Raw genomic sequence first — 26,082 nt, forward strand, 5'->3', positions numbered from 1 at the left:
GAATCGGGAAAAAAAATCACATGACTGGATGAAACAGCCAATCCTGTGCAACCACACCCCACCCAACCAGGAAGTGGCCACACCCAGGCAGGTGCACACAATCAACAGACTCTGGAGAGGCTTGGAGTGCAGAGGAGAGGCAGGGAGCCAGTGCCTGTTTGTGCAGCTCAAAATCATCATGTCCAGCCAGAGGACACAGAGAGATGGAGGGGAAAGGAGGAGGAAGATGAAATTCAGCCCCAAGGAACTCCAGGTGCTAGTGGAGGAGGTGGTGAAGCAGCACCAGAAGCTGTTTGGGAGGCAGTCCCTGCAAGTGCCGGAGTCTGAGAAGCGCACTATATGGCTGGGTATCCAGGCGCAGGTCAATGCTGTGGGAGTGACCCACAGGGACATTGAGGTACTCAAAAAGCGCTGGTACGACCTGAGGATTGTGACAAAGAGGAAGATGGGGGAAATCCAGAAGGAGGCCAGCCAGACTGGAGGTGGAATCAACAGGGCACCTGCCCTCATCGAACTGGAGGAGCTGGTGGAGGCCACAATAGAGCACGAGAGCGTCGTGGGGCATGGAGATGCCGACAGCTCTGCCAGAGCCGCCACCCAACAAGGTAAGACGAATGCACAGCAATGTAGCCCCTCCTACCCCTATCCCACATCCCCCATTGTGAAATGAGTATCCCACTCCAGTCCATGTGTTAGTGCAGACAGGCAATGCATTATGGGAGATGTAGTCAGGGAACCCCCAACCATGAAGTGAATAGCACAGGACAACAATGCATGGTACACACATTAGCCAAAAGCAGGCAGAGGACAATGTGAGAGTGTTACATGAATTTATTGTGATGCTTGCAATGCAGCCCTTCAGGTACACTGAGCTGATGTTGCATTTCTGTCCACAGATGTAACATCGCGCAGGACTGCACATGGTACAGGAGAGAGGGCACACCGGCAAGACAGGTCAGCTCTGGCCAGCACGAGTACTGCACAGCCAGCATCACCACCACCACAGCCTGCATCACCACCACCACAGCCCGCATCACCACTCATGCATGAGTCACCCCCCACATCACCACTTGCAATTGTGATGCCGAGGAGGCGTGCTGCTGGCAGGTTGGCAGCGTTAGAGACCTTATCCGACGACAGCAGGGGCCCGGAGCCAAACACAATGCCCCAGGATGGGAGTTATGCCACTGTGCCCTCCACCTCACAGGGAGCACACACGGGTGCAAGACGGCGCCGCAGGTTGCGGGTTCAGAGTCCACCAGCAGACGGTGACAGCCATGGGGTCTTTGCGGGACTCGAGGGCAACATGCTCAAGCAGCAGCGCCTACAAACAAAGGCAGTCATGTCAGTTCAGCGGCATGTGCGGGGACTGAGAACCACATTCAAAAACATGGACAGGAACATCAGCGCAATGGCGGCGGGGATTACTGACATGGCAGCGGGCCTGCGGGACGTGTCACAGTCCATGAAGCTGTTGTGCAGCAAGTTAGACGCAGATAGAGCTGCAAGGCGCCGGGAACGGCAGAGGGGAGACAGGCACACCAGGGCACTCAACCGCCTGGCAACTGCAACTTCACTACTCTGCCGGCGCTCAGTGAACATGCAGGAGGGCCTGACACACTGCAGCAGGCGACGTTACTAGGGGGATGGTGCAGGTCACCAGTGCCCTGGAGGTGCTATTGACCAGTCAGGCGGCCACAAGTGGTGCAGGGGATGCTGCTGAAAGCATCGACACCAGAAGCAGGAGCAGCATAACACCCCCGGTCCCAGAAACACGCAGGAGCAGCAGGCGGCATGGGGCTGGCACCAGTGAGGAGGCTGAATCCGTGCCATCCCACACTGTAGCGCGTGGCCGCAAACATTGATGCTGCACCGCGTAGCAAAAGACAATTGGGTGACGTAACCCTGGACTTCAAACTTGTCAATACGCAATGTTGCCAGAATGGCATAAGCTTGGTTTCGTGGCGTAGTGCCGCATTATTAAACTACGTCATGACATACAACAACTGGCTGTGTCCCCTTACTTACTCAGAAATAGTTGCATGTGATCTCTGCCCGTCTCTCTCTCCCATCTGTTGCTGTTGGCACTCCAGCAGCGTTGTCCTCTGGCTGACCTGAATCATCATCATTGTCCTCAAAATCTGTTAGTTCCACCTCTGTACCTCTCTTTGTGGCAAGGTTGTGCAGCATTGAACAAGTGGCAATGATCTTGCAACAGATGATGGGTGTGTACTGGCGTGCGCCTCCGCTTTTGTGGAGGCAGCGGAACCTGCTTTTCAATAGTCCAAACGTGCGCTCCACCACGTTGCGTGTAGATTTGTGTGCCACGTTATATCGTCTCTCACTCTGGGTTGATGGGTGTAGCTAGGGAGTGAGGATGAATGACCGCACGGCATATGCACTGTCGCCTAGGTGAGTGAAAGTGAACCATCAGTCACATGTCTCAATACACTATGATTTGCAAGTCTCATGGGGCGTCACTGTTACTTACCTAGCAGGTATCCGTCTCCAAATTCTCCAGCAAGCAGTCGTGTGTAGATCCCACTGTTCTGGAAGATGTAGGAGTCGTGGGTGCTCCCAGGAAACTTCGCTACAATATCAGTGATGATGTTCCCTGCATCGCAGATTACCTGCACATTGATGGAGTGGGTGGACTTTCTGTTCCTGTAGATGTGCTCAGTGGCAGCTGGTGGGCAGATTGGGATATGTGTGCCATCAATACAGCCAATGACATGGGGGAACTGTGCCATGTGATAAAAGTCAGTTTTAGTTTTCTGCAGTTCAGCCTGTGTGTTTGGGAAGCTGATGTAGTGGTGCATTCTCTGCATCATGGCATCCAGGAACTTCCTGAAGAAACGGGACAGGCAACTCTGGGATACACCGCCCACCGCAGCTATCACCCCCTGGTAACTGCCAGATGCGAGTAGATGTAGGCTGCAGAGCACCTGCACATGTGGTGGTATGGCATGCGCCCTTCTTTTTGGCTGGTCCAGGAGTGGGTGCAGGTCCCTGATCAGGTCCATGATGGTTTGTGGGTGTAGCCTGTACCTTTCATGTATCTCTGCGTCAGTCTGTTGAAAGAGTGTGATGCGCTGTCTGTAGATGCGTTCCTCCCGTCTCCAAATCCTCAGACCTGCTGCCTGTAGACGTAGGCGCCTTGCAATGACATACAGAGCGGCCATGTTGTCCACGCTGTTGCATTTTGGGATTGCTTATATGCACTGTTGATGCTTACCACCTGCTTTCAATCCGTGTTAATTACCGACTCTTAATTACCGAATTTCATGGATTTCTTAATTACCGAATTTACCTACATGTCTTTTTCAGTTTTACCACTTCATATTTACCACTTCATATTTACCACTTCATATTTACCACTTCATATTTACCGATTCGGTAAATCTGTATTCGGTAAATATGAATCGGTATTTACCGCTTCATATTTACCGAAAACTGGTTTTTGGCCTCCTACATCTCACTTGACTAAATACCGGTCGGTAATGGCATATTTCCAGAATTTCGGCCGTTACCGACCGGTATTTAGCTACCTACATATGGCCCCATATCTTTTATTCTATGGTCCCCTATTTTTGCAGCAAAATGAAAAATACCATTGGAGTTTCTAATCACTTTATGACCAATGTTTCCTTGCTCATTGATCCATTTACCGTTTCCATCAAAGCTGATACCTAAATAACAGAAGGTCTTAACAGCTTGAATCTTCGAGCCTTCTAAAAAGAAGGACCGCGGTGACTTTAATTTTTTGCCACATGTCATGGTAAATGTCTTTAATTTATTGATCAACAATTTCCTACCATTTATAAAATCAGTAAAAGCATCAATAAGACGTTGCAGACCCAAAGGAGTACGTGAAATTAGGACAGCATCGTCCGCATATAACAATACAGACACAACAGTGTTATCTATTTTGGGGGCGTCAGCCGGAATATTGTTTAAAACCAAGGCAATTTGATTAATTAAAAAGGAGAATAAAAAAGGTGCCAGTACACACCCCTGTCTAATACCGCTTCGCATAGTAAAAAAAGGAGTTTGCTCTCCCGTAGACCCATATCGTACACTGCAAGAAAGTTTCTCGTATACCCTTGCTAGGAAAAACACAATCTCCTTTGGTGCCCCTAATTCAAGCAATACTGACCAAAAGAGCGAATGGTCCTCTAGGTCGAACGCACTACTCAAGTCAGCGAAGCATAAAAACAGATTACCCCCTTTCACCACTGTGTATTTATTAATAAGTAATTCCAGGTTTAAACATTGTTCGATGGTCCCAATGCCCTTCCTAAAACCATATTGAACTGGGGTCAATATTTTTGAATCTTCGGCCCATTATTCCAGTCTTTTTAAAAGCACCCTACTCAACACTTTTATTGAGGAATCAAGTAATGATATTGGGCGATAGTTGCATGCTTCAGATCGCGAACCCTTTTTATAAAGTGGAACAATTAAGGATTCAGCCCATGATATTGGGAAATTTCCCATAGCAGCAGCATTAAAAATTATTGTAAGGATTGGTGCCCAGAGGTCCATTTCGTCCTTATATAAATCAATCGGGACACCATCCGGGCCTGGTGCCTTTCCCCCTTTGCTGTTTACCAACCCTTCACGCACCTCCTCGACGCCAATTGTTAGTGGTAATGTGGGCCATGTAAAATTATTTAATAAAAGAGGATTTAAAGAAACCTTATCTGGATTAAAAATTTTAGAAAAGTGTTCAATCCATTCAGTGCAGTTAACATAAGACGTCAGTTCAGGAATATGATCGTCCTTTAAAAAGGGACTATTTACAATTTCCCCAAAAAGTTTAATATTATTGGTTTCACTTGCCATACCTAATTTGTCCCAGGCATCTAATCTCAACACCTTTTTTTGGGCCAGAACAGCTTGTTTGTAATCGTTACGTAACTTACGAACAAGGATTTGGTTGCGGGGTTTAGACCTTAATACTAATTTTAGGTTAGATAATATCTCAGAACATTCAGAATCAAACCACTTCTTTCCATCTTGTTTGGGACCTTTGGTTTTCCTAGTTAGAATATTTCTAATCACATTATTTATATTAGAAAATTCCGTACATAACTTTTCAGGGGCAGCCTCTTCACTGAGACAGTAATTAATACAGTCTCTGCATTTACTGACCACATCCAATTGTATCTTTTCTGGGTCCAAGCCATCCCACTTCATTCTCATACCATTCGGTCTAATAGGGAGAATATCTGTTTTGGTATGGGCAGTATTAATCAATCTGTTGCCCCAGGCCAACAGAACTATGGAAATGCTATTGTGGTCACTAACCACCTGTTCAGATATCCAAAGGTTCGTGCATGGACTATTCTTCGTAAACAAGATGTGGTCTATATTACTGTTTGCTTCCCTACCAGTGAATGTTGGACATTTAATATGGCCCTTTCTCATAGTACAGTCTAACAGCTCAAGATCGAATTTAGCCATTAAAGTATTAAGGGTCATACCATATTCACAATGTGGGAAATGTAACATATCATCCTTTGTCCCTGCAGCGGTCGTATAGGTCTTCATATAACCACATGAGTTAGTAAATGTAGCGGGGCATGCTTGAATATTAAAATCACCCGCCCACAAAACAACCGCCAGTTTATTTGATATATTTAGTACCCTATCTAACTCCTTTTCCAATGGTTCTAAACAAGCTCCTCTATCTTTGTGAAAATTATTATTATAATGGTTTATTAACACCAAATCCTTACCCTGCGGGAATGATAGTCGCAAAACTTGACTGTGATTTCCAATAAATTAATAGGTTATAATTTTACAACCAATCAATTTTGTAGAAATTAGCAACAAAAGTCCACCCTTAGCTCTACCCATTGAGGAGGGTGTCGCATATAAACAGTATGAGGTATAGCCTTCAACTGGGATAAAGTCTGTGCTCCATGTTTCTTGTAGGCACATTATGTCGCTACCACAAGTGATAAAATCTTGCCAGAAAGGCGTACCTAATTTATTCCCAAGACCTGCGATATTCCAAGTTGTCAGTGTGTACCCCTTTTGGGTTACTGCTCCTTTAGCATTATTCAAGTTTGTAGGCACATCCATGCTCAAAATAGGCTCTACAAGTGTGCTAGCTGTTGGAATATCAGGCTCATTAGTACCATTTGTACCCGGTAACTCATTTATCATGATGGGATCCCTATACAAAGGATGGGCATTGCTTATTTCATTTTGCCTTAAAAATAAATTAGAGGTCACCATCTTTCCCCCATCAACGGTCCCCACTGTATTTGTGGGTCAATCGTTATCCTCCATTTGAGTCAAACATTGAAACCTATTATATAGTGGTAAAGGAGATAGCACTGAATGGGTTACCGGAACCATTGGCAACCAGTTGTTACTCAAATGATGGGCCATAGGCTTGGTAACATGATTATTGGCCAATGAGTATCAATAGAAATAGGCAAGTGGCAATAAGGTTGTGTTAAATTCCCGACAAGAAGGTGGGGGGGCTCTGAATAAAACTTTATGGGCCCAAACTGGTGACCTAAAATTAACAATGATACAGTCCCCATCGAATGTTTTAGTTGTGGGGCCTATCCACCCCACTCTTTGTGTAAGTATAATCTGGTCTGCATCTAATATTGAAAAACCAAAATTTTTAGTTAACCAGTGAAGAGTTTTGTTTTTAAGGGTTTCATTGGTCTCAAATTGCCCTTCCCGTAATCTGGGAACATTACAAAGAACCGTGACATATGCTCCACATTCTGGTGGCAAATTCATCACAGAAGGTACATTATTACTTTTAAAATCTTCTGGATGGCGTATGCCCTTTAACTGGTCTGATGTTTGGCCCCCTTGTTTCCCAGTGCCTTCCATTAAGGTAACACCTTTTTCCGATGAAGCTTTGTCCTTTCCTTCGCATCTTCCCCCATCAATGAGACGACTACTGATATTGCCAATACTTTCAGGTAAGATACTTGGGACTGTACGTTGTGTAACTGTTCCCCTTAACTTATCCTTAGCACCCTCAGAAGTATGTGGGACAGATACAAACACAGCCTTATTTTGGTCGGGTTCGGGTAAGGGGACAGCTGATAGGGCTTGGGTCGACTTAGTTGAATAGGGAATTAGCTTTAAATGTTATTCGATAGAACCTACCCTAGCTTCGAGAACACACATTTTCTCACTAATTGGCCCTAAGAGTGTTGATATCAGTGTCTCCATTCTTTCCCAGAATCCATCTATGCTAAGCTCATTCTTATTTCCATTAAGCTGGACATTTATAACACTTAGCTGTTCTCCGCATAATTCTCCCTTACGGCCCGGCAGATTTGGTACCGTTTTATGGTATATTCTGCTGCCTTTACCCCTATGTTTAAGTGCAATCTGCTCCTTGTTAATGTGCTTTTGTTTACTTTTGGCCTTTTGCCCTCTTGTTCTAACAGGTGAAATTACAACATGAGTCTGGGCCATGCGTGTAGTGTTGGATGACATATTGACATTGTTGGCATTATTACCGTCTAAATCCGTAGTATCATTAACAAGTTGGGGCTCTGTACTTAAATCCTGCTCCTGGAGTACTGGTGTGGTAGACAGTCTGCTTGCCAGGGGGGATAGATCCAAGTGCAAAATATAGTTAGAGTTAAATGTCTCAGGGTTTTTATTTGCTCCTGGTAATCCAGGTAATCCAGCATACGATGTCGTCAGCATAGAATCAAAAGAATTAGCCATAACTGTAGATGAATTAACAGGTAATATAGGTGGGGCTGAGCCAATAGGAAGCGAGAGGCGTCTTTCCGTGTTCTCTATCGCTGTAGCGACAACCCCAATAGTCTTTTGTAACATCCTGTCAATGGCTGTTAGACTTGGAAGAGGGTTATTTGTGGATTTGTTCTGTCTGGTGTTGGGACGAGATAGGCCGGTGTCATTTTTCCCCATTTCAATTGTATATGCCAACAATATATCTGTAGCAATAGCTGGTGTAATTTAAATGCTCGTTTCCGAACCCGTAATCACCCCAGCATTAGTTCCAGTATGTTGCAACTCTTACCTCCGCATCGGGCACACGTATCACAAAGACCAAAGGGAATGGCCCGGCCCAGCTTCTCCCTGCCCCGGACGGCCACAGACGACCCGCCCTTTGCCCGGGCTTAGCCCGGCGCTGTCCGCGCGCGGGCCCGCGACGCGGGGAGTGGAGCCGTTTATAAAGCGCCTCCAGGCGCGAGAGGTGGTGACGCTGCTTCCGGTGTTGGACAGCCGGGGAGCCTGGGAGTGGTAGTTGTCTCCATCCTCACTGCGGCCGCGAGGATCACAAACGTGGCGTCGGGAGGGTGCAACCAACAGGAACAGCAACAGGGACGCCAAATGAAAGGAAGCCAAAAGGTAGGCGCAGAGTTCCAGTAGGGGCAGACAGGCTAACTGACACCATTGCATGTCACCTTGCTAAAAAAGAGTCCCACATTGTTTCGAAAAAAAAGTGACAGTATGTGCTCAAATCCAATGAAAGATAGCATTATCGCCTGAAGAAACTCAAGGTAACTCTTGAAGTTACATTGCCTTGACAGCGACAAGAAAAGTTCATGGCAATTGTTCTAATGGCATTATAACTCTAATGAGCAAATGTTTTGTGTGAGACTTGGTTGAGTAGCAAATATAGGCTGCCTTTCAAAACTGTGTCCATTATTTTCCACTTTCAAAGGCACTACAGTTGTTTGGATAAGCTGAGATACCACCAGGATACAGTAAGGTGTTTTTGAGTCCTGCATTTTGGCCTAAAACTCCTCCTCCACTTGGAAACAAGTATTCAGAGCCAATTCACACAAAGGCACAATTGTTACACTTCTAAACCATTAAAAAATGCCACTTGATATCTATTCATGCCAATGTATTTGAGCTCTTTGGTGCTGTATCTGAAGGGAGGGCAACAAGTGCAAACCAATCTCGTCCTTACTTCAGATGAGCAGTACTGTAAATTTGCTATGCAGCATGTCTTCTGTACAGGAACTGAAGCAACCACCAAAGAGACTGGACTGCGTTGCCTGATGGGGAGGGAGCAGGAGGGCGCCATATCTACTGAGATCTGTCTCTCTACTCCCCTTTCCCTAGCGCTGGCACTGATTTCAGCTACTGTGTGCCAGGCCTGAACCTCAGAGCCTGAGTCTAGCATAGGTTTTTGTTCAGAAAGTGTACCCTTTCTGTCCAAAATACTATGCCTACACAAGTTCAAACGCTATTCTCACTTTGTGTGTGTGCTGCACAGTGCAACACACATGCAAAGTAGAAAAAGAAGGCAGAAATCAAAACATCAATCCTTTTGGACAGCATTAACATTTGGCGATAAACCCTGTCTGCAATTGTTTGTAGATAGGATTTTGCATCAAAAGTCATGGGTGGTTGCATGGGGATGCCCATGTACCACCCATGTAACACCGCCTTGGCGTTAAGTAACGCAAAGCAACGCTTGCTCTGCTTAGCGTTACTTATAGGGTACTTTGCAAAGCAAAACAAGTTTTGTGCTGGAAAGGAAAGTGGTAAAAAACATCTTGTGCTGGATAGCGTCACTTTTGTGACACTAACCAGCACAAAGTGATTGAAAATCTACCCCTAAGTGTCTTTTCTGACAATCTGGATTACAAAGTTTACATGGACTTTGAAATTATAATCTGTTGCTATGTATTTATAAATCTTTTACTTAATTAAAAGAGGTGCATTACCGAGTACGCCAGAAAGTTTTTCGTTTTGAGGTTGTTAAGTTGGGAAAAAAAAAAAATTCAAAAGCGCAAATAAACTTTTGCATTTTATGTCAGAATGTGGTAAGATAGGCCTTCATCATTTTCATGTAGGTAAATATTTCAACATATGAATACTCCTTGGGAATAGCACGTTGCAATGTGAATTGCTGAAAAGATGAAAATGTGTGCAAATCATTTAGATAAATCAGCAAATGTAGATTTCTTACTTCCCAGGCAGGACCTTTGTGAATCAGGGTTTCAGCTGCTCATGGAGCTCTAAGTGAGCCCAACCCTTGCACTCAGCCGCCGCCTTGGTGAGCCCGGCGCTCCACATGGTTGTTGCAAGCCTGTGAGACACAGACTGCAGTATGGCCCTTTAAGAACTTGGTGCTGTGAAAAAAGTTTAAGTACATCTTTTAAACACTCCGGGGCAGATGTACAAGTCCCTTGCGACATCTTTACGGCACCGTTGCGTCCCTTCTGTGACACAACCGCGTCGTAAACAATGCGCCACTATGCGACATATTTACAACGTGACGCATCTAGGGAGATGCGTCACGTTGTAAAGCTCTGCACTACATTATATCTGCATCAGGGATAATGTATGCAGGGTTGGCATTCCGTCGCAAGGAACCCCCGTAAAAATGATGCAGTGAGATCTAAAAGATTTCACTGAGTACTTTTACGACCCCGCTGCGTCAAAACCGTACGCCTGCTTGTAGCAGGTGTAAGGAGTGATGCAGCACAGCAAGTATAGGTCACCCCTGAGCAGTGCTGGAATTGTGTCGCACTTGCGACATGACTCCAGCACTGCGTCATCGTTACGCCAACAGATGCTTCATGCATCTGTCTATCTTTGCGCCACGGTGCTCCGCATTGTAAATGCAGCGCATCCATGGTGGCGCAAGGGGTTTTTACATCACGCAATATAACTGGCGCATCGATGCCCCAGTTATTGTAAATCTGCCCCTTATACTGTACAGCAAGTGCTTAATTTGAGCTAGTGGTTTCCGGTGCTCAGCACTGGCACTTAATCATCGACACCGGCACTTTTTTATGAGCACCAGTTAAGGACACAATAATTTACGAGGGAAATTAAGTGATTTGCCCAGAATCACAGGATGCAGTGCCTAAGCTGAGACTCAAACCTGGTTTCCCAGCTCTGAAGTCTGCAGCTCTGGTTATTACGGCACATCCTCTCCCCAATTTCATGGTTAATAGTTGGTTCTGTTTTAGGCGGCGCTAACAGGAGATATAGGCTGGTGCAAGGGGCCTCCTGTTTACAATCTAACCACTGCATACAGCAAAACCCTCAACAGGCTAGATATAAGATAATGCAAGGAGAGGAGGAGAAAACCTGGAAATCTATCGCAGTCCAATCCTGGCAGTCCCCTCACTTCTCTGTTTCTGGAAAGACCCGAAGACCCACCTCTTCAAGTGACACCTCATTGCAAAGCTCTCCCCACTGATGAACACTCCTAGGAGCACCTTCTCTACACACAACCAGTCACCCTAGGGCTACTGATATCCTTTCTCCCACCTCTTCTCACTCCCTCCTGTGACCCTCCCAGTATCTGCTTAATGACCTAGGGGGCCTTTGGCAAGATATATTTTGGGGGCCTCTGAATGGAACTAATTGTATTAACCATGTCCTGCTACCACAAGCCCCCATAATGCCAAGCAGTGCTAAATGATATGTTACATTTTAACAGGGTCACACAAAAATAGTTGAAATAGATCTTACCCAAAACCCAGAGGTAGAAGTAGACAGAAAGGGAGAAAGGTTTAAATAGAGAAATTGAACAGGCAGAAATCAGAGAGAAACTTCACTTTCCCAGTGGGCTGTTTCAAGGTTGGGGGCCCGGTGCAATTGCCTACTTTGTCCATGCCTTAAAACGACTCTGCACCCTCCCTCAGGGCACCAAGCAACCTGTTCCTGCTTATGCAATGTGTCTTTAAGGTACAGGGCTCTGTTGCTTTACAGTAAGGTTCACGCTATGGAAATCTCACATACAGGCATGGAAGGATTCCACCTGCTGCCACACCGCCAACACGCAGCTTGGGCAGGATGGCCATCAGGTCCGGACAGAGGTGTCTGAAGCTGACAAAGTATCATCAGCACTTGGTATGATACTGGGGGATCTGGAACCAGGGTGTGCAACATCATAAACATTTGTTCCCTTCAGCAGTGGTGTCTTTGTGAAATGCTTTGACACTGAACGCCTTATATCTCATTGATCAGTGAATATATATCATAGGATGCTCCACTAGGCAACTGGTGGGAACAACTGCAAGCATTAAGTTCGACTCAAAAAACGTATTTCTTTGTTTAGCTCAACACATTCTTCTGAATAAACTCTAGTTTTTTTCTTTCAGGGACTTTATATATTCTTGGTCTACGCAATCTACAACAGTGAGGTAGGTAGAAGTATTTTATTTATATGGTCAATCTGTAACCTCATCTTTTTGTGCAAGCCAAAATCATTATTTTAAAGTTGAGGCGAAGATGACATACTGATTCTATTGCATCTATCTATCTATCTGCGACTGGTGGTATTTACTAGTGCTTGTCCACTTAAATGCTGTTGAGGTTGATAATATAGATATTATCACCTCAAGGGCAAAGGTAGATTGTCACTGCATGATCTGCAGGATTAGGATTACAAGGGAATAGGTAAGTATGTGATAGAACAATTTTTACGGTTATTGACCTGGGAATCAAGATACAGATCTGTCTCAAAATTGACCTGAGGCTGCAGATTCCCAAGGAGTCAGGGGAAAGTAATCGTGGACGTGGTGCGGGGTAGGGGTTCAAGTCAGAGACGATTAAATGGCAATGTCCGTGTAAAACAACAACACCTGTACCTTTCAGGTGTAATGCCAGGACCAGTTCTGCTACATGTCGTGAGCACACAGAATCCTCTGCCTAAGAAGGTCTCATGTTTATCTGTATATTGTCACTTACATGTGATGGCACGAGCTATAGCAGCCAGGGATGTCCATAAGAGATACAATTTGAGCGATGAAAAGCCACTTTGATAGTACTGACCATTGCTGGATTCCCCAGAATATTGTGGTAGAGGAGGAATTTCATACACCTAATTTAATTAGGGACCCTTTTGTGGAAGAAGATTGTGTACTGTCTGACTACTAATTCTTCAGATCTATGGGGATGAATGGAGCCTGGCTAAAACGTGTGTTGTGTTTTACTGATTTGAAGGTCCCCGAGAAGTTCAAGGAAGGATCAATATGCAAGTCCTGGGATTTATTATGGTGGCTTTATCTCTCTATGAGGTCTTTAGGAAATTGGGTTACTAATTGGGGGTTGGGGATGGAGGGGTGAAGCCCTACTCAAGCCACATGCAAAATACTTGTAAGAGTGAAACACAAGCAAATCCCTAATTAACCTGTGCTTAACTCCCTGGTTCTTGGTAGTAAAGCAGTCTGACTTAGCTTAGAGGCAATGTGTAAAGTAAAGCACTTCACACCGTAAAAAACTAAAAACACAACACAAGAAAAATCCCACACCAATTTAGAAAAATAAAGTAAAATAGAATAAATTATTTGAGGCTAAAATGACAAACATTTAATGGGAAGGGCCGTAGATATTCAATTTTAAAGATTTGAGTGAAAAAAGGGCTTGAAAGCACAAAGCGCCAACTGTAGTTATCTTGTCTTGCTGGACCGATACAAAGTCACAAGTTCAGGCTGACCGCAATGGCGCATGGGCCGGATGCAGGGAACAAGTTAGGCCCACTGAACAAAGTTCCTTAAATCGTGGTTGCGGAGTGGTTCGAGATAACTTGTCGAGGATGTGTCCTACAGCGACGGTTCAGAGAAGCTGTAAACTGCGATGTGAGGTCCTGCATCTGGAATGTGTTGCATAGTGGCAGCTCCAATGTGGAGCTGCGAGGAGATCCATCATATGCATCGGTTGTGCCCTAGAGACCACAGCTGCGCTGGCAGAGTGCCTTCAGGACCACTTCAAAGTTTCCAGGACTAGTGGTAGCACTACCTGGGGGCAACACTCACAGGAGGCAGAATTCAGGTGCTGGGTTCAAGGTGATTGGAGCCTTTTCTGTCCCTGAGGCTCTGATCAAGAGGCCATCTGACTAGCCCTTGGTGTCACTCTGGTGGTCCTTGGTTCAAGATGCACATCCAGTTTTTCTCCTTCTGGCAACAGGATAGTAGAGTAGCAGCAAAGCAGTCCTTCTGACTCTTGCATAGGTCCAAAGGTGTACAGAAGAGCTGGGTCTGATTGTCCACTATTTATATCTATTGCCCACTATGACATTGGAGAAGTTTCTAGAGGTTTCCAGTCTTCCTGCTCTGGCCTCAACGTGTCTAGGGGCACAAAAGACCAGATTCGAACCCTTTGTGAGTGTACTGGGGCAGATGCTTTGTGATGTGGAAGTGTGGTAGGCCACCTTGTCAAGTCAGAGATGGCCCATCCTTCCAACACCAACTCCTGCTTTATATCACTGTCTGGAAGCAATACAGAAAGACCAGCTGCCAGCTACACCTAGTTATGTGACCTAGGATACCGGCTCCAGTCACCAAATGGTTGGGACAAGAAAGGCCAACTTCCAAAAAGTGGAATTTTCAGAATTGTAAATTAAAATCTGACCTTACTATTAAAGACGGTTTTAAATTACAATTCTTTTGACACTAAACTTGACATTCCTATAGGCTCCCAATTGAACGTCATCAGTTACTGAATGTAATAAGACAACCCAGTATATACTATGGGAGAGATAGGCCTTGCAATAGTGAAAAAAAAATGTAAGAGTTTTTCACTACCAGGACCTATAAAAGATAAAGGTACATGTCCAATGTTTTTAAATACACTGCACCCTCCCCTCTGGGCTTGTATGGCCTACGTAGGGGTGACATATGTATATTAAAAAGGAAGGTTTAGGCCTGGCGAAAGGTTTATGCAAAATGGCAGTTTATAAATGAACATACAGGCTACAATAGCAGGCCTGGGATATGTATAAAAGACTACTTAATTAGGTGGCATTAGTAGTGCTGCAGGCCCACTAGTAGCATTTGGTTTGCAGGCCCTTGGTACATGGTTTAACACTTTACTAAGAACATACAAGTAAATTAAATGTTCCAATTGGGTATAAGCCAATTTCACCATGTTAAAGAAAAGAGAACAGGCACTTTAGCACAGATTAGCAGTGGTAAAGAGTGCAGAGACCCAAAACCAACAAAAGCGAATTCAGCAAACACAGGAGGAGTAAAGGAAAAAGTTTGGGTGAAGACCATTATTACAACAACCACACTTTGACTGACATTTCTACAGGGTCTGAATCTTTTAAGGTACTGATCTGTTCCACGTGGGTGGAGAGCTGGATTTTGACCACTGTCATAAGAGTTGTGCTTTCTCAAGATAGGCTGGACAAATTTAACAAATTCTTCCATGTGCAGAGAGCTTTTTAGCATTGGTGTTATCAAAGCATGACTCAGGTTCTGGATCAGAGAATGATGCACTAAGAGTTGTCTGACACAGCAAACCTTTTCATGGCCCAGTGTGTTTTACTGAGCTGACTTTTAATGTTACTTATTATGCATGGGGGAGGAAAACTGGGGGAAGCGGTCTCTCCAACGGATGCTTAACGACTGGGGTGGTCTGCAGGCGATCATATCACCCCATAAAGAAGGGAGTTTGTCATGAAAAAATATAACATGAGATTGACATCATGGACCTTGTGATTGACCTATCCTAGACAATAGAGGTGAAATACATGCCTGCCTACGATAGTCCATGAAGACTACATTGGCTGAATTGGGTTGCAATATAAACCAGCAATTTAGAACGCATTATTCACAAATACCAGATTGATTGGTCCGTGCTCCAGTTAAGACGTATATGCTCAACTACTGATGAGCAGAAAAAATATAAAGGCTAGGAATATCAGGATCCACTGCCTGCTGCAGAAGTTAAAGTAATGAGACAATCTATAAAGCTCGCCTATTGTCTTTATTCAGGGTACCTGGTTTGATGGCTAATGACATTCACACTAATGACAAGGATGATGAACTCTCACATCTTTTATTCAAAGACTCCCTTCTACTCATCTCATCTTCTTCAAATACCCATCACAATAATCAAAAACTTCTAGACAAAATTATTTGGAACTGAGAAAGCAAGATTCAGCTTTAATAGATTCATGGATTTCAAAAATGTCAACTCTGCCCAGTATAGGAACAATGTGGTTCTTCATGAGACATAAAAAGGAACCTATTGAGACAATTTGAAAACAAATGTAGGTGACGTTAAACACCTGACTAAGCCTCTATGAGTCCATCAGATAGCTGAGATCTGTAGTCACCTAAAGTATATCATATCCCTTCTATCTTTGCTGCTCGCATTGCCACTACACCCACCTCAATGACTAATTTTTAACTTTTTACATCATATACAAAAAATATAATGCAGCAGTTTATAAAGAAGAATAAGGCCTAAGTAAGAGTTTGGTCTATGATTTAATGTTTGCCAGTAATTTACTCCCTGATATATGTCCCACCCCCGATATTTTGAGTTACCCTCTGGCCTTGCTGGCAATTTGGTACATTGATATAGAACCATCGTCCAAGCAATTGCTGTTAATGTATGAAACATTTGAAGGATGGTTCCATCGAACTATAGAGGCCAGATGTCAACATTTGTAAAAGCTTTTTGTTTCTCAAAAACTAACTTCCAAACTGAGATTTTGTTTTTAAAAATGAAAATACAGCTAATGCTCACCCAGGGTGTGGGGATCGTTATCCTTTTATGTCCCAGCCTACCATGTTTTTCATGGCTGTGAGGCACAGGAAAAAAATAATTTACACATTTTACCCTATGTAGGGTAGATGGTCTAAAGTCCTTCCTTTGACAGCCCCTACTTCATCAAAGCAAGTATTACGTCAACAATGCCAATGAGGGTGCCATCGTCGGCATACTGATTGTCCATCTCAATCTAAATGAGGGGGGCAGACTGTTTCATAGAAAGGGTGCATCGTCGCATTTGTGACAGAGTACCATGTCCACCAAACTTTAGATCAACTCCTAAGTCTTTTAACAATAAGTATTCCAATGTTGTCAATGTTTCTTTTTTACATTCTAGGTCAGGAATGCCATACAAAGAATGAAAGAAAAGAAGAAAGCTCTTTCGTTCACAGTAAGTGACCCGCAGATTGTACAATTGGTGCTTTTCTGTTTAGCTCCCAGCACCACCCTTAAAAATCCATAGCAGGAAGGGCTATCACGAAAGATCTTTCAATATAAGACTTACAGTTTCTCCATCAATTATTTCCACACCAAATAATCATGAGTAATATTTTATTCACAGGAGCTTATAGTTCTGCACAAGCAATGTCAAAAGCTATGCCCAGTCCAGATGCTGTCCTGAAGAAGCACATTGTCTGACTGTAGAAACGTTGTAGCATGTTGTTCAGATGACAGGGATAATGGGGTACCTTTTGGATCTAACTGAAGAAACTAGGGGCATATTTACAAGCCCCTATCGCCATCACAACGTGACATTGTGATGGCGATAGGGACCTCCCCTTATTTACAAGGCAGCGCTAAGCCACAACGTGGCTTAACGCTGCCTTGTAAATAAGGCCCCCTTTCATGCTATGCCTAGCGTGAAAGGGGAGAGCAATGGGTGTTGCTGTGGGCATTCCAGCGCAACATCCTGATTCTGACGCTGCCTACTATTTACAAGGGAGGCGTGAATAGGAGGCAGTGCCAGTTTTAAGACCAGGGAAAAGCTGGTCTTACCCTGGAGCAACGAGGAGAAATGTTTAATTTCTCCTCGTTTTTGCTGTTTTCAACTGTGCTGCATTGTGCAACACACATGAAAACAGCACAAGACCAATGATTGTTTAGGTACAGGAAGATCTCCCTTCCTCACATATACAAACATTTTTAAAAAAATGCAGTTTTGCAACTTCTGTGTGTGCTGCATTAAGCAGCACACATAGAAGTTACAAAGTGCCATTTAAAGATTGATTATGTGCCGGAAGGGGGACCTCTGCACATAAACAATCTCTGCATGCAGACACTCTTGCACTATGGTTCAAGGGTGCCTGCTTTGGCGCTAGGCTGTAAAGTGTAGCACTATTCTTATAAATATGGTGCAGCCCTGTGTGTCTGAAGTGGCAGAGTGAGGCGTTAAGGCAGGAAGACTATCGCTTCATTCCACCACTTCCCTTGTACATATGCTCCTAGAGGATGTTCTTGAAAGGTAACATGAGTGTTTGACTGATAGCCTTTTAGGATATCCATTCAAGTTGGAATTTGATCAACATCCCCTGTGATGGCTTGTTATACATGTTGATGCATGAATATGAGTTCAGATGCTCATACTAAAGCTTCCTATAGTGCCCTTCACTGCTTACAGTTTACAAAGGAACCATTTGGTGTCAACTAAGTTTATTGTTGAACTTCCCTTCTCTAAATGATGTACTAGAATTATAGAAACTGTCTATACATTTTCAAAGATGATCAGGTTTTTTTCTACTTCGAGAGACAATTCCCTATGCAGCAGAGATGCTCAGATTTTCATCCATGGTGGTAACTCCTTTTACTCATTCGGTGTCAGAAGAGTAAAGAGGTACAACTACAGCTCAATTGAATTAGCATCCAAGAATGCAATCTATGCCCACATTCTTCAATGATTCCTGCAGCCAATATTATGACTTTTAGAAAACCCCACTAGCATGCTAAAGTCAGAGAGTGAGATTGATGTATTCTGTGGCTGAGCTTCAACTCACCCAGACAGGGGATTCCACAAAAGGAATTGTTCTCTATGGTAAACCCCTTGGTACATCATTGGTAGCTTGACCTGACCAGCATAGAGATCCACACAGGATATACGTCAGATTGAGTTCGTACCACGTAACAAAACAGCGAGGAGCTTGAGGGGTCAAAAGTGGTTTCAATAAGATGAAAATTATGCAATATAAATAATTTCACCATAAGAAACAAGAGGACACAATTATCCCAATGTTTGTGAATTGGGAAAGTTTGAATTCCTCCAAAATAAATAAAGCCCTAAATATGGAAACACTGGGTGGATAAGGATGTTAAACAGGGAAACTAGCAGATACTTGCAGATGGCTGTATATGGGGACAGGGTGGGTGGAGAATTTACCATTTTAACTTAGATGAATGCTCATTGTGTAGTTCCAGGTGGTCAAGCCAGACGCCTGTGCCTTCTGAATGATTGTGGGTGACTTGTAGTCAAAGTGAACCAGGTGTGCAAGCTTGTCTGAGTTTGAGCTGGGAAAAGGTGTCCATCTACGCTAATATTTGATGCCCTCTTCTTAAATGCAGGCCAAGCTAGCATTCTGTGATTAACTCTGGTTCAAAGGTGTTCAGATTAAGGGCCTTATTACAGGATGCATTCAGGGGGGCACATGGTGTGCCCCCATGTGTGCATGAACCTCCAGTTCCTGCTGTGCATGAACTTGACAGTCCATGCCCTGTAGGAACTCGCAATAGCGTGCCTATTGTGGTGACCGTTATGGGTCTCCTATGAGCCATTAAATAGACACTGCCTTGGACCAGCTGACACAGGACCGCCTGACCTGAATTCCAGTCGGAATCCGGCGGGTGGTATAAATATGGCTTTGGCGGCACGGTGGAGGGGTGCTGGCATGGCGGCCCACACTGCCAAAGTCATAAAAAGGATCTAATTACAGGAAGTGGTATGAATAAATATGCAATGCGACCAGTGCAAAGTTGAACTCTGATGCTCCGAACCATTGAAGAACTAGCCACTGCTGATGTGGTAAGCTCCAAATGTATAAAACAACTTTCTGGGGTAACATTTCAATCTGGGTTCACTGCCAGGCCCTTTAAATTGGTCTTTAGCTCAGTGTGGATAATGTTGCTGAGTCGAAGATTTAAAAAGTGGGTTTTACCGAAAACTCATATCAGATGCTGTTCTGGTATTGATGGTAAATGTTGGTCACATACTGCTGGTCTGTGGTCCCAGAAACATCTCAACTACTTAGAATCAGAAAACCAGAAACAAATTCCCCTGCAGGAAAATTTCTCAGCACTTAAAAGTTGAATAGTCCCTATTGGCCCAAGTCAGGACACTGCTAGCCTCATCTGTGAAATCTAGTCCTGGAATGAACAATTACAGTCAAAGGGAGAGACACAGCATCCTACATTTTGCTATCAGGCACCAGAAAGTGTTCTTGTAGTAGCGATGGTCTTATTAATTCCTAATGTTCCAAGTGGTATTCATGAGTTTTCAAAAGAAGAATTAGCATGGTGCTGTTATGTGATCCTAATCCAATGCCTAAAAAGATTCCACCCACTGCACACACATTTATACTCCTTTGTGCTAGAGGTGCTATTTTTGGATTATCACTAATGACAACAACATCCTCACAGAATTCCAAGCTGATAAAAATCCAACATACAAAGGAGAGCTTAAGCAAGCGCACTGACCTCCAAACAGTTCATGAACCCCTCTTCAATGGGGGTTCAGTAAGCACTAGAGCTGGATGTCACACAGAGCAGCAGAGACAGAGGGGTTGGAAAGAGCTATTCTTGAAATAAAATAGATGATGGCTTTCATATTGACTGGTAAACTTTGAGGCAAACAAGAGAATTCCAAACCCTTCTCCATCACTGCTCCATTGTGTGAGCAGACATTTGGCTATGATTCGGTTACGAGACCTGAAGAGGCGTGGATAGGTGTACATCCTCCAGGCACACATATGTTTACCTCAATAATCACTTATGCTAGCAAAGGCATCCCACATTAGGCATCTCATAAGCGTAAAATCACAATATTCACCTCAAATTTGATTGCAGAGTTGATCTTTTCAAGCCATATTACCCATAAGATGTGAATTTTATAACAGTCAATATCACTGTTACTGAAACAAAAAAATTATTTTTTTCCTCATGAAAAATCTGTCCCTCCACATAATGTCAATGGGTTACAGGGGTCTCTAAGATGTATGACTATTATGTTCAATGTTGTGAATATTCTGTTTCACAAAGCCATGACTGAACCAGATACAACAGGAAGGATCACCTGCATTTTTGCAGTTGACTTACAATCTCTTCACCAGCACAGCTTCTTTGAAATGTCAGCTTCCTCCATATTCCTTCTTGTAAGTGCTGCACCGTATATTGTAATCCCACTTCCAATACATCTGCTTTAATTCACCCAGTCATAAGATTTCTCTTCCAGATTTTGGATCAGTTTGTGAGCCTGAGACGCTACTTTCTGTTTCCTTCTATCTCAATGAATAATTATGGCTTGATTTATATAGCATTTCAGAATACAGCATTTTCCAGTACAACATTTTGTGAATGACATTTGTTGTTATTACTGAATTTATTGATATTCAGTTTGGTGATCTCAAAAGCATGAGCAGTTTAGCTGAGTTGACCACCCAGAATTCCATCCTGAGAGCCACAGCAGATGTTAGCACTCAGGGCTTCCCTCACTAAGCTTTCTTACCAACGGTTCGCAGGCCTACACACAAGAATATGTAATTTACAGTAATTATTTTGGAACAGATAATCTAGACTTATCCATGCCTATGACAAAAAGCAAGAGTACATACCATTTTGCACAGTCAATAAATGACTGTGAATTACTGAGCTAATGGCCTGTATGCTCATTACAGGTGGGTACAGGCACTTTCAATGTTTGAAGCATTATTTGACAGATGCTCTCACAGGTGCTGCTTCCACTCAAGAAGAAAATATTTATATTTTAATTTGCCTATACCTTAGCCTCATCGAATCAAACAAACTTTACCGCTGCAAAGATATAAAACCATAAAATGTGGAGCTGGGGATTAAAAAGAGATTTCTGGTCCACCATGACTATGGTCTACTGTTTAGCCAGTGGGATTAGCTCTAAACTAGGTACAACAACAAGAGGAACAACAACATTAACTCATAAATATGCAAAATCATCTTAATAACAATAATACAAATTACAACAACCCAAATGGCCCATAAAACATACAGATCATCTTAATAACATTCATCAGAAAAAAACAATAAAACATTTTACACTACAGGATGGTAGAGAGATATAAAATGTGTGCTTTAGCAAACAGGTAAAGCAGTTTCTAGCCAGACATAAATACATCTTAACTCCACTATTAATTCAAGAACTGCAAATGACAACGATAACACCTTTGCCCTGTCCGTGATAAGGCTCCAATGGTGGACAAGCAATGGGCTCTTCAACTTAAGTTTGGTGTGCGAAAGAGGCTGGACACAGAGCCATGTCTGGATTGCGCTGTAACCAGCTTCTCTCTTTAGGTGGCGAGAGATCCACAAAGCTCTTGTGCTGAAAAGGGAGAGATTGCACACATTTGCAAACCTCCGCCCTCATTGATATCACTTTAGTGGGAATCATCTAGAGTCCCCATGACCTTTTGAGAATGCTGGGATGGAGACAGGAATGGGACACCATAACTCCAAAACAGCACTCACATTCACAAAAAGCTATTTTGCATTTCTGCCCATCCAACATTTGTTGCAGTCTCTTCCTCCTTCTGAATTCAAAGGAGTTAAAAAGTGCAAATAACAATTCTAACTCACAGTGTGTCCATGGTGCATTGCACCTTATGGTTTTGAATTTGCAAAGCCTGTGATTTTGAGAATTTCAGGCTTTGTGACCGCAAACTCGGTTAATACAGAAGGTCCTCACTCTTAAACTCTAAAAATAGTGAGCAAGTTAACAACAACTAGAATTTTTTACAATATTCAACACTAACTCTGGTGGTGGACTCCAAACAGTGCCTTCCTTCCCACATTAGACATTGTTTTTCCTACCCTAACACTCTAAACTCTGTGAGATAAAGAAAGATAGTGGATCACCAGTATAGTGTAACAGATAGCGCCAGCCTTGAGAACCATGTCAACAAGGACCCTACTTCTAGTATTGCCTTGCTTCGGCTACTGATGTCAATATAGAGAATTACACTGTTGATTATTTTTATCTTTTTTGTATTGTACCGTGTTCAGATTGTATGAATTGTGATATGAACTTAGTGTTGAAGTACAATATTAGAATTAAATCACACTAAATGATTGACAAAACATAGAATTATCCTCGAAAAAAGATTTGCTCAAAATATTTTTTTGTGTTTGTAAATATGTTCCTTCATGGGCTGGAAAATCCGTGAAAAGTTTTGGAAAGCCATAAATGTACTTGTTTTGGGCTATTCACACACCTTTTCATAGCCAAGGTCCATCCTGGAAACAGAGGTATATCCATGCTAGAGGCAGAAGTAAATCTTTTTTGAGGATGGGAATTGGAAGGGAACACCTCTAAAATTATTTAGGTGTAGGGGTGAAGACTTTTTCTGGGAGAGAAATATTTTTCTAGAAAAGGAAAAAAAAATACAATCGCAGTAGAGCCATACATATTTTACAGACGTTATTGTAGTCTATGTACATTCAGGCATCTAGAAATGTCTTACATAGTTGTTAATATAAATTCACAAATGTTGTTCAGTCCTCTTGGCAGGAATTGCGTCAGAATATTATAATCTAAATATTGACTACCAAAATATCTTGGAGGGAAGTATATAAATGTAAGTATAAGTTTTCTAACTTACACATCCATTTATACTTACCTTAATGATATGAATATCTTCAAGACTTGTGGGTGTGGAGTTATGAATATTAACTCTATGCTCACCTTTTTTGTCTTTTGTAGGACTTTATTTTGGGCCTTAATATTCTCACATGCAGCCCTCTTGGAAACATGTGGTGACTTCCAAAATAGCCAGAAATTTACCAAAAACCAAGGAGGAAACTCTAGAGAGTACATTTCTGTTTTTAATGCAATAAGCAACTCCTGTCTATTTAGTGGAGCGGACTTTGACAATGTTATCTACATTTTTGTTTGCACTGATGATGCAAAGAAGTTAAACATTTGATCTACTCCCACATGAAATACAGAAACGTTGCTTTATGATTTATGGCCATAAGGGGGTGTTTAAAGGTCTCAAGGCATTTATATGAATTATTGCATTCCTTATAATCTCATATCAATAACTCAATCTGCTTATCAAGACCAGGCCACCAGTAGTTGCATTTCACTCTCTACTTGGTTTTGGACACACCTGAATGTTGTGGCATAAATTCAAAATTGTCTTTCTCAGTGCTACAGCTCTCCCACATCTGAACAACATGTTTGCCTCCACACCCAGCTTATCTCTTACTTTCCAAAACACTCTTTCCTCCATTTTTAAATTCCTTTTACTAGGCCATACTTTTTCAAATTTTCATCCTTGTCCTAATTGTCCTTCCACTCAGACAAAAAAATACCTTCCAATACACAATCAAATAATGCAGCCACACAACCATCATCACATATCAAGTCATCTTCTTGTTGATGGGTAAAGGCATTATACTGAGGAAATCTGCTACCCTGTATTGAACATCAAACATAAAATCCAATAACTCCACTGATACTCTACTTAATATAGGTGATGTATTCAGAAATCCTGCAGTTATCGATATTTTGGAGGAGGTTTATGATCTAATTTTAGCAAAATGTGAAAACCCCACACATATTGGTGGAAGTGATGTAATGCCCATGCCAATGTCTCACGCACGATCACTAAATATCTTTCTTCAGCTAATGACAGAGAAGGTGAAAGAAATGCAACAACCCATTCATTACGTTCCACATCACATTGCGACAACACTGCACGCAAACATTTGCTACTTATGTCTATGATCACAATGATCATGCACTTTGGATCAAAACCTGTAAGAAATGGTGCTTTGCAAATATCTTCTTTCAGACTTCTAAAGGCTTTTTGACAATCCTTTGACCAGACAAATTTTACTTTCTTTTCAGGCAATTGCCATAAGTGCTATGTCTACTCAGAAGTGTTTCTAATGAATTTAGAATAAAATTCCGTTAGGCCTAAAAAGGCCATAACCTCATCCTTTCGTGTAGGAGTTGTTGCCTTTTAATACCCTGCACCTACTCTTGTTTCGGCTTAATACCATCCTTACTAAAGCTGTGACCCAGATATAACACTCATCACTGTGCAATTTTACATTTTCTGAATTCCACTGTCAAATCCTTTTCTCTTAGTGTATATACTACTTGCTTAAGCCTACAATCATTTTCAACTCCGTCTTTACCCATAACCTGAATATAATCCTGGAAAAACATTACACTTGCCACACCATTAAAGATGTTGTTCTTGGTCCTATGGAATACCCTGCTGCAGATGTTAATCCAAATGGTGACCTAAATTGAAAACAGACAAAATGCATAATAAATGTGGTTAATTTGTTATAATGCTGATGTAATGGCACCCGATGGTAGGCTGACTTTAGATCTAAAGTCGAGAACCAACATACATCCTTTGTTGCCCCACACATCTCATTTATCCTGGGCAACAAAAACTGATCCACCAATATGTTTTTATTAAATACTCTGAGCACCACACATAACCTAGCTTTACCATTTGGTTGCCTCACTACCACCAATGGCGATACCCACCCACAGATTTTACTTGTTCAATTATACCAGCCTCAACCATTTTTTTAAATTCCATCTGTACCTCTGTTTTATGTCTAACCTTGTGAACACATGGAACAGTAGAAGCTTTCAACTGAAAATACCTCTGCAAATTAGTCTAAAATATATGTGCTTACATCCAATGTATCTCCTACCATCAACACAGGTTCCAAACTATTGGGATTTAAAATATTCCCAATTCGCCCTGTTAGGCCAACCTAAAACTAAAAGTCCTTTCTTTGACACATACAACTTAAAATTTGCCTTTCTATCTTTGACAGTGGCAACCCTTCAGTTAAGGCGGAGGAGTGCCGTCCCACCGCTCAGCGAGCAGTGCAAAAAATAAAAAGGAAATGATAATTACAAGAGTTATCATTTTCTTTTTCTTTGCAGGATTCGGACCCTGGTTGGGTGGGCGGGGCTAGGCTTGCCGCCGTCAGACCGGAGTGAAGAGTGGTTTGTGCTCCTCTAAGTGTGCATGATGGTTTGGCCAGCCCTCTTTGGCCGGCAAAACCGTCATGCTTACTTAGCATGTTCTCCACCGAGCTGTGTTGGAGAACATGCCTAGGCTTCCAAGCACTGCCTAAGTGGTCGGTTTGGCAGCTAAGACCAATCACAACACTGCTGCAGTGTCATGATTGGCTGGGAGAGGCAGGGAGGCTGGGTGCTTCTGGTCCTGAGTGGAGGAAAGGCGGCAGCAGCGATGGTGGCAGCAACAGTTACGTTTATTTTTTATTATTTTTTATTATTTTTTCATCCTCCTCCCTGCACCTCACCACCCCTGTTTCGAGGCAGCCGCCACTGATCTTTGAACTGTAATTCTAACT

The 26,082-nt window shown here is 42.8% G+C and overlaps 1 protein-coding gene across 1 annotated transcript in view; it reads left to right on the plus strand.

Annotated features, from left to right (window-relative positions):
• Positions 1 to 26,082, plus strand: part of ADGRD2 (adhesion G protein-coupled receptor D2) — a 493,199-nt gene that overhangs the window by 414,580 nt on the left and 52,537 nt on the right. The window contains exons 21-22 of the mRNA XM_085613752.1: positions 12,096 to 12,137; positions 16,835 to 16,888. Coding sequence (XP_085469878.1) covers positions 12,096 to 12,137; positions 16,835 to 16,888 — 96 coding nt within the window. The remainder of the gene's footprint in view (positions 1 to 12,095; positions 12,138 to 16,834; positions 16,889 to 26,082) is intronic.

This window comes from Triturus cristatus, chromosome 1_2 (genome assembly GCF_964204655.1).
Source record: "Triturus cristatus chromosome 1_2, aTriCri1.1, whole genome shotgun sequence".
In the NCBI taxonomy this organism is placed as follows: Eukaryota; Metazoa; Chordata; class Amphibia; order Caudata; family Salamandridae; genus Triturus; species Triturus cristatus.